The 19,221-nt window shown below is 42.0% G+C and overlaps 1 protein-coding gene across 1 annotated transcript in view; it reads right to left on the minus strand.

Annotated features, from left to right (window-relative positions):
* CCDC7 (coiled-coil domain containing 7) overlaps nucleotides 1–19,221 on the minus strand; it is a 234,359-nt gene that overhangs the window by 184,837 nt on the left and 30,301 nt on the right. The window contains exons 10-16 of the mRNA XM_087947956.1: nucleotides 19,094–19,124; nucleotides 9,807–9,896; nucleotides 7,327–7,424; nucleotides 5,527–5,602; nucleotides 4,980–5,045; nucleotides 3,007–3,348; nucleotides 176–240 (exon numbers count right to left, since the gene is read on the minus strand). Coding sequence (XP_087804082.1) covers nucleotides 176–240; nucleotides 3,007–3,348; nucleotides 4,980–5,045; nucleotides 5,527–5,602; nucleotides 7,327–7,424; nucleotides 9,807–9,896; nucleotides 19,094–19,124 — 768 coding nt within the window. The remainder of the gene's footprint in view (nucleotides 1–175; nucleotides 241–3,006; nucleotides 3,349–4,979; nucleotides 5,046–5,526; nucleotides 5,603–7,326; nucleotides 7,425–9,806; nucleotides 9,897–19,093; nucleotides 19,125–19,221) is intronic.

Genomic DNA, 19,221 nt, shown 5'->3' on the forward strand with positions numbered 1-19,221 from the left:
ATTGAAAGTAAGAACCATACTTGTATACTGCAGTAACGAAATTATATATGATATCTTATGTATGAGGAAAATCCTTAGTTATTAGCTGGAAATGATTCTAAAGCAGTTGTTCCTTACTGAAAGATATCATACTTCATGATACTATTTTAACACATTATCAGAATTTAATATTTACCCCTTCAAACGTCGCTTCTTCATTTCAGAAGAATCCTTGGGTTTTGCCATATCTTTGGAATCAACCTTTGAAAAGAAATGTACTCAATTTCTGCATCTTTGCATACAAGAAGTTCAGAAAATTCCCTTTATCTTAACGTATCATATCTATTTCTGAACTAACATCAACTAACATCCAAGTAAATTTTCTAATACCATTTATCTGGAATGATATAAATTCTTTTACCTTGAAAAGAGGATTAGACTAGATCTTCAAGATTCCTTCCAGCCCAAAATTTCATTTTGGTGAAGAATATTAATTATGAATCCTATATTATTATTTGTGAACAAATTAATATAAACAGCCTTTATTTGTATGCTGTTAAGAATTGAGCTTTCTCCCCTATTTAAATGTTACTTTTGGAACATGATGAATCAAAATATTCAAGACTGTAAATAAATTTAAATTTTTAGATATTTGAAAGAAGGATTTTTCTTCTTCTTTCCTAGTAAGAAATATTATTGTTTAGGCTTTCTCCTGCTGAGATTCAGGGGACCTTAGAAGTTACCTTTTCTTACTTCAGAATACAATTAAGTATATGGCAGAAAATGTATAAACCAAATTATTAATATTAATATGCAGAGAATATGGTGAAAATCAAGTTGGGTAATTTTAAACATTTTTGGCATGTTGCAAAGAAAGTTTCTCTGAATTTAAAGATAGGCTCCATGGTGCAGCATCCATTTTCTTTAGAATTAAAGGATCAAACCTATTCAAAATCATCTTGCAAGATGAAGCCTCAACGATTCTCTGGTCTTGTCCATTTAGCATAAGTTTCAGAATGGAACTAAGTAGTTTTATTTTTCTGATTCATAGAAAATTCTTCATGGCAGCCTTTTAAATGGTTATCCATCCATCCATTCCCAATAAGGTCACATGTAATGTGGTAAGATGTAGTAAGAACATAGAAATACTGGTGTTTCACCATTTTTATCATCACAGTATAGACCCAAACATAAATTCTAACACAACTAGTCAGAACTACTTCTTGTTTTATGCCTGAGGCCCTGTAGGTGTCTCTTGATTCATTCTATAGAGCAGGGCTGTCAAACTCCCAGCCCACGGGCCAGATGAGTCATGTGCTGGCTCCGCCCACACCCAGTTTAGCAAAGGGGGAAAAAGCCACGTGAACTCGCCATGATGACATGAGTTTGATACCCCTGCTATAGAGCTTCTAGGTAAGCAAAACAAACCCTCTGAATCAGAAAATTGAGAGACCATTCAGATGCAATTTCATATAAAGTCTTCGGCACTTTCACCTAAGTACAACTGTCCACTGCTAATTTGGAAAACTTACAAGTAGCCCCTGAGATCTAAGTAATTTTATTATATATTTTGAAAAAAACTTATCTCATTGTATACCAATGTAGAACACCAATAGCACAATCTATTAATTTGAAGAGTGGATCGTTAATAGATTGGTCTTATTTTCTGATTTATAAACTAAAGGAAGTTACCATCTAAGCCAGGGGTGTCAAACTCACATTGTCATGGTGGTGTCACATGATGTATTGGGACTTTTTTTCCCTTTGCTAAACCGGATGTGGGTGTGGCCAGTGTGTGGTGCATCGGTCCGCGGACCCGGAGTTTGACAGCCCTGATTTAAGCTATTTCTTCTTAATAGAAACACAGTTCCATTAGCTAACAGTTTCCTGAATGATGTCTTGGTTAACAAGACAAAAGTTGAAAATTGGCTTAGACATCATCCTCTAAAATGGAATCCAAAGACTCAGATTTGATACCTAATGACTGATATGCCCTAAAGCTGAAATGCAGGTTCCAAGTAGGGAGTCCTAAACAGAACAAAGTTCAATTTTTTTGTAGAGGTAGTCCTCAACTTATGACCATAATTGAGCCCAAGTGATATTAAGTGATTGAGTGCCCAATTTTTGTCCTTTCTTACTATAGTTGTTAAATGAATCACTACAGTTATTAACACAATTGTTAAGTGAATCTGGCTTCCCCACTGACTATGCTTATCAGAATGTCATAAAAGGTGATCACAGGACATTGTGATCCATCATAAATATGAACCAGTTGTCAAGTGTCTGAATTTTGATCACATAACCATGAGAATGCTGCAAGTTGTAATTGTGAAAAACAGTCGTGTCACTTTTTCAGTGCCCTTGTAACTTCAAACAATCACTAAACAAATTGTTGCAAGTTGAGAACTATCTATATTTTGCTACTTCAGATTCATTTAGTATAAAGCATTACAGACCTCAATAGTCCATTCTCTCTTGACCAACCCAAGCTTAGTTTGATAATGCCTAACAATGTAGTCAAATACCAAAAATAGACACCTCTCCCAGACTAAAAGAGCACAGTGAATGCCTATTGCAAATACTATATAATTGACTTTTTGGAAGGCCGTGCAATTGTTGGTAGATAGGAGAGGATAAATAATGCAAATAATAATGCAGAAAAATGCCGTAACTAGAAAAGATTGTAAGAAGGAAAACTATAAATTATAGTTGTCTGAACTATAAAGTTGTTTTAATTTTTCCAATAAATTTAGTCAATGCAAAGGAATACTGAAAAGAAAGCATAGAAATCTATTATTTTGATGAGATTTCTGCTTCCCAAGCATGAATACCAATATAAATTGTTACACTTCTTATGCACAGTAACATCTGGTTGTAATTACTGATACTTAATAGTAATGCTGTGCTCTTTATTAATATAAATAAAAGTTCATTTGATATTATTTCAGTACTATAAAAACTATTTTATGTGCTTTTCATTCATTTAAAAATAACCCTAATAACAATAACAGCAACAACATTGCTTACCGTCTCCGTTTTTATTTTCTTAGATTCTTCCTGTTTTTTATCAGTATCTTCAGGTTGGGAAGCCTGTTTTAACAGCTTCTCCGTAACACCAGCTGCTCCTTTTTGTTTAGAAAGTTCCTGACTTTTTCGTGGAAGTATTTCACTTGTTTTTCCTGTTTCCGTTTTTTGTAATTTAGGGGTTGTTTTTTCTGTTTTGCTAATTAAATCATCTCCTTTAACTTTCCCTTTTGTTGCTTTCTTGCCTTTCTTTGGAACCTCTTCCACACCTGCTGATAAAGGGAACTGCCAGTCTGGAATTGTTGGTGGTATTTCAGCAAGTTGAATCTTTGCCTTTTCAACTTCCTGTATTTTTGTAAAAAAAAAAAAAAAAAGTTAAAATACATAAGAAATTCATCAGGTTTCATAATCTTTAAACTTGAAATTTTCAACACAGCACCCCAAAAATGTGATGGTAATGACAGACATATAATCCTCTCCTTATGCTACATCATTGATTTCTTTAAAAAAGTATTTTGCCTTTTGCCTCAAATTCCTTCCTGGGCCTTTGTTACCAGATTTTCTTTTATTCTGATTGAATAGTTAACAATTGTCACTATCTCCGCACTTTCTATCGAGAGGGAAAATGAAGAAATGCATCCCAGGTGACAGTGACCTCTTAGTATTATGCACCAAAACCCTCTCTGTCCAATATTCACAAGTTTATTATCTTCCACCAGTTTTTTTTGGATATCATGGAGGAAAACTCCAGAACTGCTGAAAATCTCTTTAAGTCTCATTGCAACATGCAGGGGATAAGATGGACACTCCCCAGTCACAGGATTTTCTGCCAGCAATGCTGGGATTTCCCAGACATATAGTAGGTCTTCAATAACACTTTTCTGGAAGTGAGATCTGAGGCAACTCAGGAGTTCATAGCTATAATGACAGCCATGGGCCTGTTTTAGGTCATCCAAATTCCAATATAGGACAATGGTCATCTACTTATCTGGTTTTCCATTCACCACTGTCCGCTGCAAGCAGGTAGGACTTAGATTGGTCATCCCTCAGTAATAAATGGACCCTAAAGGATTTCAGAGGGAACTGGGGGCTCTTTCTGCTGGTCTGCTGGTTGAATGATCTGCCTGAAGCCTTGGTTGCCACTTGGAAGAAGAGGCTCACCAAGGTCTTAGATCAGATCACACCTATGTGATTTCTTCCCTCTTCTGACTCCCATCACTCCCTATCTTTCAAATAAGAACTAAGGGAGATGGTAAAGAAGAAATCTCTAAAGATCACCAGCATTAAAGGATGAACTCAATTTATTAAGGATTAGAACCACTATGAATACCAAATGGCAGTAAGGACAAGGAAGGGACAATACTTCCTTGCTACTTATTACATCTGCAGATAGTCATCTGGTGGCCTTGATTTATGAGATGCATAATCTCTTGGATAAGGGAGATCACCTTACAGGACTATATGAAAGAATTTGCTCAGCTAGACAGCTGCTCACATTCATTCTGAGCTGGACACTGGCTTTGTAAAGATCCTGGGCATATTCCCTATTGTTTGGGAACAGTTTGAACCACTTGGGCTGATTTTTTATCACTATAAGCTCAGCCACCAATTCTTTGAACATGCCCTTTCTGGATAACTAAAGTTGTCTGACTCTGAAGAAGCTGCTCCAGCTGAAACTCTGGAGTTCAACCTTGGGAGAAAAACAAGCCAAGAATCACTTTGACATTGATCAAACACAGGCATTATCAGAACAGCTGGAGAAAGCTGAAAACAGAGCTTAGCCAATTCCTATACTGTATCTTTGCAATCAGTCATAAGAATCAAGTCAGACCATGAAATAGCTGGGAAATAACCAAGTAGAATTTCATGTACTTATTTGAATAGTTTTTCAAGTCACAATATAACTAAGTATACAAGAAGTAAATATGGGAAAATATTTCTGCCTAAAGGGATCAGAAAATTCTCTTCCAAAATACCTGTAAAGCTTTTTGTAGCTTCTCCTCAAGCATTTTCTTCTCTTCCTGAAGGGACTGAATGTCTTCCTACAATGTCAATATCAGTTTAGATTTATATTTAGATGTTTCATTTATATTCAGATTTCAGATTTAAAGGTTTGCTTGCCCTTTCCTATTGTAAAAATTGTAAAAATGTACAAAAATTCACTCAATTTTCCTAATACATCCCAGAGAATATAATTCAGTTGGTTACCAACCATTTATTGCTTTCTGAATTTTTAAAATTATATTTATCTGGTATAAAATCAGAAAAAGTTGACTGAATGAGTAAAGCCCTTTTTCTGTGCTTTCAGAAATATAATACATAACCCATCTTTCTTAAGGATTTCTTCCAAGATCTTGAATTTTGTATCCATCTTTCTTATCCTGAATTCTTACACTTTTTTTTAAATGGCTTGGAAAATAATTTATTAATAGAAAATTTTTATAAAATTTAACATCATATTTTTATACAGATTTTAAATGAGGTAGTTTGTCTACAAAATATATTGACATATTTGTCTTTTACCTGAGCTTTATTTAAATCATCTTTCATTTGTGTTTGTTCTTTTTCCTTTGCAAAACCAGACTCCAGTTTCTGCATTCTGTAATAAGAAAATATAACACAAATTAATGACTAGATCATCATAATATAGCAACTAGACTGCTAAAAGATCAGAAGAAAATGCTCACATGGTAATTTCTCAATTTTCCTAGCAAGTACAAAAAGGTCTATAAATTATGGCAATCTAGAATGTGTCTTTGAATTTAGCTTGTTATTTGAAGCCAAGCATTACAATCATTATAATTATGACTGAAGTGATATGGCTCCACAAATGTAAAACCCAATCTGTTATAATGTATAGTGTGAAAGCTTTTCAAAATATAGAATATGTTCAGTAATGAATTTTAAAATGTTCAGTGTAACTAGTTCAAAACAGCCTAACCATAAAGTGCTATTTATTAACCTAGTTAAATCGTTAACTCAGAAATAGTCAAGTACATTTGTGTGTTCATATATTTACATTCATAGAGAAAGAAAGAAAAAGTTACACAATGCAAAAACAACATTTATAGTATCAGATGCCTACTATTTAGCACTCTGATTTAGCATAAGAAAGCATAAGAATTTTTTGTAGTACAAGGTACCATGAAGTATAAGAAATTTTAGTAGCATCAGGTACCTTTAAAATTTTTTTCAACTGGTATATCTACTTTTAGTTTTTCTGAAAAGGGTAAATAATCTATGCTCTGATAATATTCTAGTTGAACCATTGCCTTATACATGGTGACACCCTTAGACAGGTAATAACAGAATAATAGAGTTGGAACTAACCTTGGAACTCTTCTAGTGTAACTACCTTCTCAAGCAGGAGACCCTATTCCATTCCAGACAAATGGCTATATAACCTCTTCTTAAAAACCTTCAAAGTGTTGGAACATCCACAACTTCTGGAGGCAAGCTGTTCCACTGGTTATTGTTCTCACTGTCAGGAAATTTCTTAGTTCTAGGTTGATCTCTTCTTGATAATCCATCCATTACTTTTTGCCTTGCCTTTAGGAGAATAAGTTGACCCCCTTTTCTTTGTGACATCCTCTTAGATATTGGAACATTGCTATAAGGGCATCTTTGTTTTCATTAAATTAGATGTATTCAATTCCTGCAATCATTCTTCATACGTTTTAGCTGTCAGTCTCCTAATCGTTTTTGTTGCTCTTCTCTGCACACTTTCTAAAGTCTCAACATCTTTTTTATATTGTAGTGACCAAAACTGGACACTATATCTTATTTCTGTCTTACCAAAGCAATAAAAATCTACAGTTAATTCAAAATATATTGCAGTCATAATTTTAAATAGGATGATTTTCAGGGAACTTCATTCTAGTTTTAGGAATTTTTATTAGTTATTGAGTCATTCCAAACCCAATACAAAGTGCCAGTTTTCACTGTTTCCATTGTTGTGCATTCTGATCCTAATTTCTAAAGACCACCATCTCTGGCTAAATCTAAAAGATTTATGATCTACCCCTAAAATGTACTACTTGTCAGAATGCTTCCAAGCTTCAGTGGATGGCAACATGAACGTACTGAAGTACATGAAGGTACTGAATTTCTATTACTATTAATCATAGCTTGTATAATAGCAATGGCACCCAGCTTTCAGATAACTTCAAATAAAGTAGCAAATAAATAAGAAATATATAATAACATGCCAATAATTAAGATATAATAGTTATTTTAAATTAATAAAAATTCAAATTTCATTAGTTTTCTGAATACTTTAGCACAATTTTTATAAAATTAACTAGTCTATTCATTTTTTCTTACACCTGAGCCTTTTCTGAAGAACCTTGTGGTTTCTCTTCAATTTTCATCTTCTCCAGTTTTAGTAACTTTTTCCTTGTGTTTGGTATTCCTTTATCTTGCTGTCAATAAGCATTCAAGAAAATGAAGCAACAGTTTTGTATTATACAGTTTCTTGTACAGCTGTATTTGATAGTGCATGTGTCAAATGACAATAGAATTATTCCTAATACAATTGTCGAAATCAGTAGATCTCACTTTTCCCTTGATAATATCCCCAAGGTGGTTATTTAAATTAGATAACAACTAATTCCAATTTTTATTCACAATTCTTGGAAACAGAAGAGCAGTGTCAAGTTTGGAAGCCATATTAGCCTGGGGAAATAGGAGAGGGGAATTTCTTGGAGCGAATGCTATTATGTCTAACAGATTTAACAGATAATCAGAGTTGGAAGGGATCTTGTAGGTCATCTAGTCCAACCCCCCGCCCAAGTGGGAGACCCTACACCATTTCTGACAAATGGCAGTCCAATCTCTTCTTGAAAGTCTCAAGTGGTGGCCCTCCCACAACTTCCATTGGTTGATTGTTCTCACTGTCAGAAAGTTTATCCTTATTTCCAGGTTAAATCTCTCCTTTAATCACATACGCTCCAAGAAATTCCCTCCTCCTATTTTCTCAGGTTCAAGAATGTGGCAGTGTGGAAGCGTCTGATGCTAATATGGTTTCCAAAGCTGACAGGCAGATCCAAGGTGACGTAAACCAATTTCACACCTTGTGGACTCCAAGAAAAGACTCAGGATAGGATCATGTGAGTGAACTTCCTTTGGCCAAAAGAGCCACTGAAAGAGCTACTGCCACTTTGGCCTAGTAATCCAGCTAGCACAGTCCAGAAAAAGCCATGGCTTCAACCCTTAGGAACATCTTACCTCCTGAGGTAAAATAGGGTTCCATCTTCCTGACCATCCACAAGAGCCTTAAAACCTGACTCTTCATGTTAATTTGGGGCCCCCATGGGGAGGAATTTCACACCAGAGTGACTGATTGACTAATAACAGTTCCCAGCCATCCGCATCCCTATGTATTCTATAGTAATAACTTGTATTTTATTATAATTCTAATGTGATTTTATATGTTTATTTATATATTTATAATTTCATTTTAAACCGCCCAGAGTCTTGTGTGGTTAGTAGTGAATGTATGACCAAATTAAATAAATAAATAACACAACACAAAATAAAACAAATAACAAGATGTAGGGATTAGAGCTTTTGAATCTCTCGGAATGTTTGCATTATATCTTAAGAGTCTGCTTATTAGGCAGTGCTGTAAAGGAACCCCTTATCAGCTGATATTTACATTGGAGATACTAAATTCTTCTTTCTGTGATTCTGCATAATCCTTTCAGGAAGTTCTAACATGAAATTATTCTTTTACTGGACTTCAATTTTACTCTCTTTTTTTCCTTTTACTCTCTGATGTACCTTAACTTTTAACATTTTCAATCTATTCTTTTCTCTATAGGTGGGATCAATAAATTCTCATTAGTCCTTTTTCTGCACAGGGATAAATTATTTTATAGTTATTACTTTATAGTCTACCACAATTATGATTCTATTTGCTCCTCAGTATTAATCCTCCCATTGTTAAACATTCTAGGAAGAGAATAATGCTATAAGTATAATTTTGAATTTCTAATCATGTAACAAGCAAACTAGATTTAACATAAGGAATTATGTCACGTTGGCATTTCACCAAATAACAAAAATTCCTGTGAGTTCCCATATGAACAAAAACCAAGTATAACTAAGAGAGAAGAAGAGGAGTAATTTAGTTCCCATACAGCCTTAGGCTGATCAGAAAGAGATCTGAATATGACACAGAGTCTAAATCACAAAGTTCTAAATATTTAAATCCAGCTTCAGTTGCTCTAAGATGAAAACTAGATCCAGTGTGAATTCATTACACTAGTAAGGATCATCACCTGGGACAAGCACACAGTTGTCAGGTCAGACATTTCTGATCCATCATCAACCTCACCTCAAGAAACAGAAATTGATGCTCCCAGCATTAATAGTATGGAAGACTCAATCACAAAGTCAAAAAAGAGCAGAATCCATAAGTTGTCCATAAAGCCCAATTTAGTATGGCTACTTCTGAGAGCCAATATGGATAGAGGAATAACTGTCTCTATTTTTGGCCAAATTTTAACAACACAAAATAATTGCGTTTATTTCTCCAGAAAAAAATACCACCTTAATACCAACAGATTTGGCATTTGGCAATATCCTTCTCCAGCAATATAGTGTTGATAGTCCCAGAAAAATAACAATAGAAGTTTGGTATCAGCACCAAACTGTTTGTCTGTCTTAATCAGATCCATAGTACAATTCTCATTTTTAGAAATGAAACTTTTTATGTTAAATAAAGTTTGTTGCTCTTAAAGGTATTATAATATCTGAAGTTTCAATTCTATTAATAACATTGAATTTAATTCATAAATTACCTCTGAAGATTTCATTTTTTGAAGTTCGTCCTCCATTATTTCTTTTTCTTCTGTTAGCTTTTTAAATTCTTTCTGAATTTTCTGTAATTTCTAATATTAAAAAAAACAAGAGTCAAGAAAGGCTAGACACTTCAAAATATTTGGGATCTCAAAGAAACTTGTCCCTCCTTTGGAAAGAATTATTATATAAGAGAGTGTTACAAATCAGCCAATTCACACAAGCTTGGGCAAACTGGTAGCAACGATTTGGCGTGGATTGCCGAACCAGCAGTGACTTCTGGCTGGCCACGCCCCCGACCCAGTCACTACTCACTTGCTTGCCCTGCCCAGCCAATGCTCACTCACCCTGCCCACTCAACGTTCGCCCTGTCCAGTCACTCCTTACCTCCTATGTGGCACACTGGGTCTCATCACTTGCCTTTAACCTGCCTTCCCACATGGTGCCTGCACCCCAACTGAGCAGCCCTGATCTGCCTCCTCACAGATAACCCTGCGAGTCATGCTAGCTCCCCACCATTCCCGGATTTTCCCAGGCCACCCTCACCTTTCCCAGAGCTTGTTGTGCCCCCCCACCATCCCCCGGGCTCGGCTGGCTGACTTCCCCACCGGTGTGGCCCCATCCTGGGAGGTGGTGCTGGCTGGGGCCTAGCTGCCCCCCACCACCATCCCCGGACTCAGCTGTCTGGCTTCCCCACTGGTGTGGGCCCATCCCATGAGGCGGTGCTGGCTGGGGCCTAGCTAGCTGACCCCCCTCCAGTCCCTGAGCTTGGCTGGCTGGCTTCCCCACTGGTGTGGCCTCATCCTGTGTGGAGGCGCTGGTTGGGGCCCAGCTAGCTGCCCACCACCACCGTCCCTGGCCTCAGCTGGCTGGCTAAACCGACACGCGGCACTCTACCTTTCACGTGGTGGCCACAGCGCAGTGAGCGGTGGCAGAGGTGCTCTGACAGGGGACTCCCAGGGCTGCCTCTCATAGCAGTGCCACTGCCTCTGCTACCTCTGCCACCCGTTTCCTTTCGTTTCATCCCCCAGGGACCACTAACCAGTTCTGTGGCCTAATTTGTGGGTGTGGCTTGGTGGTGATGTGACTGGCTGGGCATGGCTTGTATGTAAATATTATAAATATTTATCTAAATATTCATTTTTTATTAAAAAAAAGAGCAACTTTTACCCAAAATCAGGCAAAGCAGGCAGGCAGATTGAGATGCTCACAGAATCACAGATTTATTCACAAATCTATCTGCCATTGGCTAGTTCAGTCTGTCACATAAAATTTGCTTGCAAGCAAACTCTTAAAATTTGCTAGCAAGCAAACTCACAAAATTAACTCACAACACACCATGTATGTAAATATTGAGGTTTTTTTTTATAAAAAAAGAGCAACTTTTACCTAAAATCAGGCAAAGCAGGCAGGCAGATTGAGTTTCTCACAGAATCATTCAGTGATTTATATATCTGTCATAAGCTAGCTCAATCTGTCACATAAAATTTGCTTGCCATGAGTCTGCACTGAATAGAACCTTCAGTCCTAAGGGAGGTTCGGCTGTGCTTAAAAGCAGAGCTGAAGATCTAAGATTAGCTAGAAAGGAAGAAATCCAACCATTTCCTGCTTCCTAGTTAACCTAAATCTCCAGGCACAGCAGAACAGCTGATGGTCGGGGGGGAAAAGGAAAAATAGCAACTTAGTAGGCAAGTTTGCCAGGTAAGGAGTGAGTGGGCAGGGAGGGTTCCTGCAGCCCATGTGGGCTGCGCAGCCTTGTGTTTCTGTGCAGCGTGGATTAATTGTGTCGTGTCCGTCGCAAGGAATGAGACTTGGAGCCAGTGACTTGGTTCAGCTCATTTATTTGATCTCCGAGATCGGCTCGGCTTCCGAAAGAAAGCGGTGGCTTTTATTCTTTGTGCGCGGCGGCCGTGGCCAATGGCACCGCTTTGAATCTCCGCATTAGTTTCCACCAATCACGGGAGATTCGCGCGGGCCAATCCGGGCGGCTCACTCGGCCAATCAATTCGCGCGCGTCTTGGCCAATCGCTGCGCAGTTCTACAAGAATGGTTATGACCGTACAGAACACCCCTCCCCTCTTGGTAGGGTCCTACGTAACATAGTCCCGTAAGTAGGCAGGGCTACGTACTTGTCTACTTGACCTGCGCAGATTTGTTGGTGCTTGGCTCCCGGCCGGTTCGGTCGGGTTCTGTGTTGCTCCTTGTCTTGTTGATGGAACCGTCTGGAAGGCTGGGCCGGGCCTTTCGTCGCAGCTCCCTCCCGGTCTACTTGGGCTGGTTGAGTTGCAGTTGCCGCTCCCGCCTGGTCTTTCCGGGCTGGTTGAGCTGGCCTAGCTGCTTCTTCCTGGTGAGGTGTCGAGCTGGCTGTATGCTGGTGAGTATTCCTGGTTTCTTTCTAGTGGGGTTTGGTCTTTTGGGCTTTCCCTCCCTCTTGGTTTGTGTTGGGGGTTCCCTTCTGTGTTTGTTTCTGTTTGCGTGTCGGTTGTGTTTCCCGTGGCTGTTCTAGACCTTAACTGGTCGATGTGTCGTTTCCATGCTCGTCCATCGGTTGTCTGTAAATGGTACCAGCGGGGCCTGTCACTTGAGTTACGGTTGCTGGTACCCAGAGTGGGTCTCCGGTGAGGTTTTTCGCGTATACCGCATCGCCTGTTTTAAAGGTTCGGTCTTTGCTTGAGGAGTTTGGGGGTTTTTCAGGGTTGTATGTGGGGTGCAGTCTGTCGAGTGGGGACCTTAATTTTCTCCCCATCAGTAATTCTGCCGGGCTTTTATTGGTTGTTGTATTCGGGTTATGTGTTGTATAAAGAGCATTTTGTTTATTTTCTCTTGGATTTCCCGTTTTCATTTTTTTGGATAGTTTTTTGGTAAATTGAACCATCCGTTCCGCCTTCCCGTTCGCCACCGGATGTGCCGGCGCTGTCAACGCGTGTCGTATTCCCCGCTCAGCTAGGAATTTTTCGAATTCCAGCGAGGTAAATTGGGCCCTGTTGTCGGATACGAGAACGTCTGGGAGGCCGTGGGTTGCGAATAATTTGCTGAGTTCTTTGGTGACGGCCTCCGTGGTGGTAGTTCTCATGTTGCTTACCTCCAACCAGTTGGAGTAAGCGTCTACCGTGATGAGGAAGGTGTGGCCTTTTGTGGGCCCGGCAAAATCTATGTGGATCCTGGACCATGGTCCCCTAGGGGTTTCCCATTCCAGGATTGGGGTGCAGGAGGGCTGGGTCTGGTTTCCTGGCACCTGCTGCACGCTGCCACCCAGGCCTCGATTTGTTTGTCCATCCCTGGCCACCAGGCGTAACTTCTGGCCAAGGCCTTTGTCCTAACGATGCCTGGGTGTCCCTCATGCAATAATTCCAAAACCTTTTCCTGTAATTTTTCCGGAATAACAACCCGGTCCCCCAAAGTAAACAACCTTTTGCAATGACAGTTCTGTTTGTCGGTTTCGGAATGTTCTGAAGTTTTCGTCGTCGTCCCTTTGGTACCCCTTCTCTACCCAATGCAATACCCGCGCCAGACGTTTGTCTTTATTAGTTTCCCGGCAATGTCTGACGCGGTTATGGGTAGATCGGGCAGAGTCTCTATGCTGAGGGTGGTCGTCGTGGGTGCTGGGTCGGTGTCGAAGTCTGGTAGCGGCGTGCGACTCAGGGCGTCTGCGTGGGTGATTGTCTTACCGGTCGGTGCGTGAGCCGGTAGCTGTAGGCGGCAAGGAATTTGGACCACCTTGTCATTCTAGGGGATAGAATGTTCGGGGTGGCCCTGTTCCCTGCTAGGATTCCCAGCAGCGGCTTGTGGTTGGTGACGATGGTGAAGGTTCGGCCGTAGATGTACTCGTGGAACCTTTTGACGGCGGCAAAGATGGCCGGGGACTGTAGTTCTTTTTGAGTCGGCAGACTCGGGCGATGTGGCCTCTCTTGTCGCAGTGCCGGCATATTGCATCGAAGAATCGGCACTCCGATCGAGGGTGGTCGCCTCCGCACCCGGCGCACGGTTGCCCCGACTTACGACCCCATCGATCGCGCCGATCTCGGTCCGTCTGGAGCCGATGCACGTCCTCTTCTCCGTCGGTGGTGTTGGAGGCGGAGTCGAGGTCGCCATGGTGTGTGGTGGTCTCTCGGCGGCTTGCTTCGGAACGCGTCTCGGTTGCCGTGCCTGCCTCGGTGGTCGCATTTCGGTCCCCGGTGTCGGGCCTCCACATCCGGGCCGCTGACTTCCGGGTTGCCTCGGCTGCGGTGGCGTCTGCGAGGACGTTGGCGAGGGCGATGTCGCCTTTTGCCATCAATCGGCTCTGGAGAACTGGATCTCTGAGTCCCAGGACAACGCGGTCTCGGAGTGCCTCGTCCATGTCCGTGAAGCCACACATGCCTCCGAGATTCCGCAGATTGGCCACGAAATCGCCGATGCTCTCGCCCGCTCGCTGGTCTCGTCGGTAGAAGTCGTGCCGCCGGATAAGGGTGGGCACGTCGGGGGCATAGTGGTTCCGGAGCAATGGCTCGAGATCGGCCCAGTCCATTGTTTTCACGTCCTCTGGTTTCGCGAAGGCTTTCACCATTTTAAACACTGCGGGCCCGCAGTGTGTGAGGAAAACCACTCTTTTCTTCTGCCCGGTTGCATCCTTTAGGTTGCTACTTTCGAGGAACATCAGGAATCGGTCGGTGTATGATTCCCAATCCTCAGTAGCCAGGTTAAAAGGTGCAGGCGGTGCGATGCTGGCCATCTCGTCGGTCTCGTTTCCTCTGGACACGTGTACAATGGGGATCAGTTTTGGAATCCCACCTTCGTCGCCAGTGTCGTGTCCGTCGCAAGTAATGAGACTCGAGCCAGTGACTTGGTTCAGCTCATTTATTTGATCTCCGAGATCGGCTCGGCTTCCGAAAGAAAGCGGCGGCTTTTATTCTTTGGCGCGGCGGCGCGCAATGGCACCGTTTGAATCTCCCGCGATTAGTTTCCACCAATCGCGGGAGATTCGCGGCGGGCCAATCCGGGCGGCTCACTCGGCCAATCAATTCGCCGCGCGTCTTGTCCAATCGCTGCGTGGTTCTACAAGAATGGTAATGACCGTACAGAACAAATTGCTTTGGGGAGGGTGCTCTGGGGGTGAGATTTCTCTGTGACCCACCAAAATTTTCTCACAGCCCACTGGTTGGCGACCACTGTTCTAGTCCAACCCCATGCTCAAGCAGGAAAACTGAGGATGCCAAACTCTGAGTAGAGGTCCTGGGAAAGGTGTCAGAATAACAGAATAACAATTAGAAGGGACCTTGCAGAGAACCCTATACCATTTCAGAGAAATGGCTGTCCAGTCCTTTCTTTAAAACTTCCAGTGATTGAGCACCCAGAACTTCTGGAGACAGGCAGTTCCACTGGTTAATTGTTCTCACTGTCAGGAAGTTTCTCCTTAATTTTAGGCTGCTTCTCTCTTTGTTCAGTTTCCATCCATTGCTTCTTTTTGCCTACTGGTGCTTTGGAAAATACATTGCCACCCCTTCTTTCTAACAGCCCCTTAAAAGCCTGTTGCCTATCACACTCTTGGGCAAAGCATGTAAGCCATTTGCTCCTTTCAGTGGTCCATGAAAGTACATCTATAGTATGTAGATAATAAAGACAAAAAATGGTGAAGAACATTTTTACAGAATTATAGATATGTTGAAGCTGGGTGTGACAAGGAATGGCTGGGAGGGGCCAGGTGAGGCACCCCTTGACGTGAGTTACATGACCACCAAGCCACGCCCACCCAGTCACATGACCACCAAGCCATGCCCACCCAGTCACATGACCACCAAGCCATGCCCACCCAGTCACATGACCACCAAGCCATGCCCACCCAGTCACATGACAACCAAGCCACGCCCACCATCACATGACCACCAAGCCACGCCCACCCACACATGACCACCAAGCCATGCCCACCCAGTCACATGACCACCAAGCCACGCCCACCCAGTCACATGACTACCAAGCACACCCACCAAATAAGCCACACCCACAGAATCAGTCATAAAAAAATTTGAATCCCACCACTGTTACAAATGTATGTGAAATAAAGGGTAGTATGGAATGCTATACAATATTTGTTGTAAATACAGAATAAAAATAGTTGCTGATGTGATAAGCTTGATATATGTTAGAAGTAAAGCATGCATGAGAATAAACAAAACATTATGTGAGCAGTTCAGCATTAAGTAGGGCAAGAATATGTAATACCAATTGGTTATTTGTATACAATCAAACCAGAGGTGGTATTCAACCGGTCCGTACCTGCTCGGGCGAACCGGTAGCGGTGATTTGGTATGGGTCGCCGAACCGGTGGCGACCCCTGGCTGGCCACGTCCCCAACCCGGTTGCCCGGTCGCTCACTTGCCCTGGTCGCTCTCCTAGCTTTCCCTACCACATGGTGGCCAGGCGCAGCTTGGGCGGATGTCCTGCAGCTGCTGCACGTGCGCACTATGAGTGCAGCCACTACATATGCAGTGCACATATGCAGCGGCCCTGGGACATCCGCCCACCTGCCTATCCGCCCGGAGCACGCTTCTCCCGGCAGACGCACCTCCTCCAACCTAGCCCGGCCTGGCACAGCTAGCCAGTAGGTGGCCACATGTCCAATTGTCCCTTTTGCAGCGCCAGAAGCCTCTCCCAACCGGCCGACTACTCTCTTCCTCCTTAGCCATATAGAACAAACAGGCAGAGAAGGAAGGGAGCAGCCATCCATCCGGTTGCGCTGAAAAAGTGGTGGCTGGGACCAAAAAAAGCCATTTCCAACCACCTCTTTTGCAGCGCCAGAAGCCTCTCCCAACTGGCTGACTACTCCCTTCCTCCTCAGCCATATAGAACAAGCAGGCAGAGAAGGAAGGGAGCAGCCGTCCATCCGGTTGCTCTGAAAAAGGGGTGGTTGGGACCGAAAAAAAGTAATTTCCAATCACCTCTTTCAGAGTGCTGCACCAGCAGGGTCAATGGGGTAGACCTGCATGGCCGGTGGCTAGGATGCAGCGGAGGCGGCGTTGGAGAAGCGCAGCAAAACCTCTTGAAGAAGCCTATAGCCACTGCGTGTTTTTTCAGTGTGGAAGGAAGGAAGGTAAGGTCGAGAAAGCTGCCTGGCCCAGAGCTGCTGGTGGGGGTGGGAGTGGAGGCTGCAGCACCCACCTCGCTTGAATTTCCCAGCCCCAAAAGCCGGAGGGGAGGAAAGCTTTTTCAGGCAATGCAGGACAGGAGACTGGCTGGGATGAACCCTTGTAATAAGAGATTCTGCCGGGTACTTGGAAGCCTGTGTGTGTTTCAGATGGGTCTCCTTTCCTAGAGAGAAAGGAGAGAGGAAGAGAGGAAGAGAGGGAAAGAGACAGAGAGAAAGAGAGAAGGAGGGAGAGAGGGAAAAAGAGAAAGAGGGGGAAAGAGATAGAGAGAGAGAAGAGAGAAGAAAAAAAGAAAGAGAAAAGGAAAGAAAGAAAGAAAGAAAGAAAGAAAGAAAGAAAGAAAGAAAGAAAGAAAGAAAGAAAGAAAGAAAGAAAGAAAGAAAGAAAGAAAGAAGGAAAGAAAGAAGGAAAGAAAGAAAGAGAGAGAAAGAAAGAGAGAAAGGAAGAAAAAGAGAAAGGAAGAAAAGGGATAGATAAAGAAAAATGGGATGGAAGGAAGGGAGAAAAAGAAAGAGGGAGGGAGGGAGGGAGGGAGGAGAAAATGAAAGATACATGGATGAGTGGATGGATAGATACATGGAGGGAGGGAGGGAGGGAGAAAAAAAAGGAGAGGAAGGAAGGACACAAACCCTGGCTTCAGAAGACTCTTTGAAACAGCACAGCAATCTAGGGCTGGAAGGGATCTTGGAAGTAATCTTCTAGTCAAACTTGGCAAGTTTAAGACTTATGGACTTCAACTCCAAGAATTCCTGAGCTAATATGACTGGAGGAGGAATTCTGGGAGTTGAAGTCCACAAGTCTTAAAGCTGTCAAGTTTGAAGACCCTTGTTCTAGTCCAACCCCCTGCTCAGGCAGGAAAACTCTGAGGATGCCAAAATCTGACTAGAGGTCCTGGGAAAGGTGTCAGAATAACATTAGAAGGGGAGGAACTCTATTCCTTGGGGAGGAACTCTATACCATTTCAGAGAAATGGCTGTCCAGTCTTTTCTTAAAAACCTCCAGTGTTGGAGCACCCAGAACTTCTGGTGGCAAGCAGTTCCACTTGTTAATCGTTCTCATTGTCAGGAAGTTTCTCCTTACTTTTAGGTTGCTTCTCTCTCTGTTCAGTTTCCATCCTTCTGGTGCTTTGGAAAATACACTGTTTGCCTTCTGGTGCTTTGGAAAATATATTTGCCCCTCTTCTTTCTGGCAGCTTCCTAAAAGCCTGTTGCCTATTACCCTCTTGGGCAAAGCATGTGAGCCATTTTCTCCTTTCAATGGTCCATGAAAGTACATTTATAGTACGTAGATAATAAAGTCAAAAAAAGGTGAACAACATTTTTACAGAACTATAGATACGTTGTAGCTGGGTGTGACAAGGAATGGCTGGGAGGGGAGGGGCCAGGTGAGGCACCCCTTGATGTGAGTGACATTGAGTTGGCCACACCCACCCAGTCACATGACCACCAAGCCACGCCCACCTAGCCACACACACCCGTCACATGGTCACCAAGCCACACCCACCCAGTCACGTGACCCTAAGCCACGCCCACCAAATAAGCCATGTCCACAGAACCGGTAGTAAAAAAAAATGAATTCCACCACTGAATCAAACCCTTGTACATATAAAGGTTGGTACACCCACTGCTTGTTTAGCTATTACATTCTGTTCCAGTGACTTGGTCATTAAGCATAATGGTTGCTAAATGAACACATTGACTAAGGGAGAGATGCAGAAAAGATCACTGATTGCTGCCATCTCATTCAGATAAAATTATCTCCTAAATGTCTTGTGCCTGATCTGTTACCCCCTCGCTTTTTCTTTTTGCAGGGAGTGATTACTTCAAAAAACTGTATCTTCCTAAGCTGCTTTTTCTCCACAGAGCAAGCAGCACTTCCCAAAATATGTAATTGCAAGTTAAGTTCAACTGCAGCCTTTATTAGTTGATTAAGCAGCTGTCAGCTGCTCTATTACGAGAAACTGGTCACACGTTAATCAGTATCACATGGATGCTTTTGTTGTCAAGCATATAAAATTTGGTCATAAATTCATGCATTGATCAGAAAGTGTTTTTTAATTATTGTACATTACTGTTGTATTTGTGAATAGCCAAGCAGTGACTGTATCACTGAATTTTGTTCAAATTATTAATTTAAGAACTGAAAGAAGGGTAAAAATTATTACTTACACCTTCCAGCACATCCTGTTCATTTACAACTCTGAAAAATAATTTTTTTAAGCTTTCAGTAATTTCTAGATAAAGTGAACATTTAGTTAGGGAATTTATATTCTACTTTTCTGATAGCACAATTTTCT

The sequence above is a fragment of the Notechis scutatus genome, chromosome Z (assembly GCF_049901735.1).
Source record: "Notechis scutatus isolate UNSWTSFEM ecotype Mainland chromosome Z, rNotScu1.2, whole genome shotgun sequence".
Lineage (NCBI taxonomy): Eukaryota > Metazoa > Chordata > Lepidosauria > Squamata > Elapidae > Notechis > Notechis scutatus.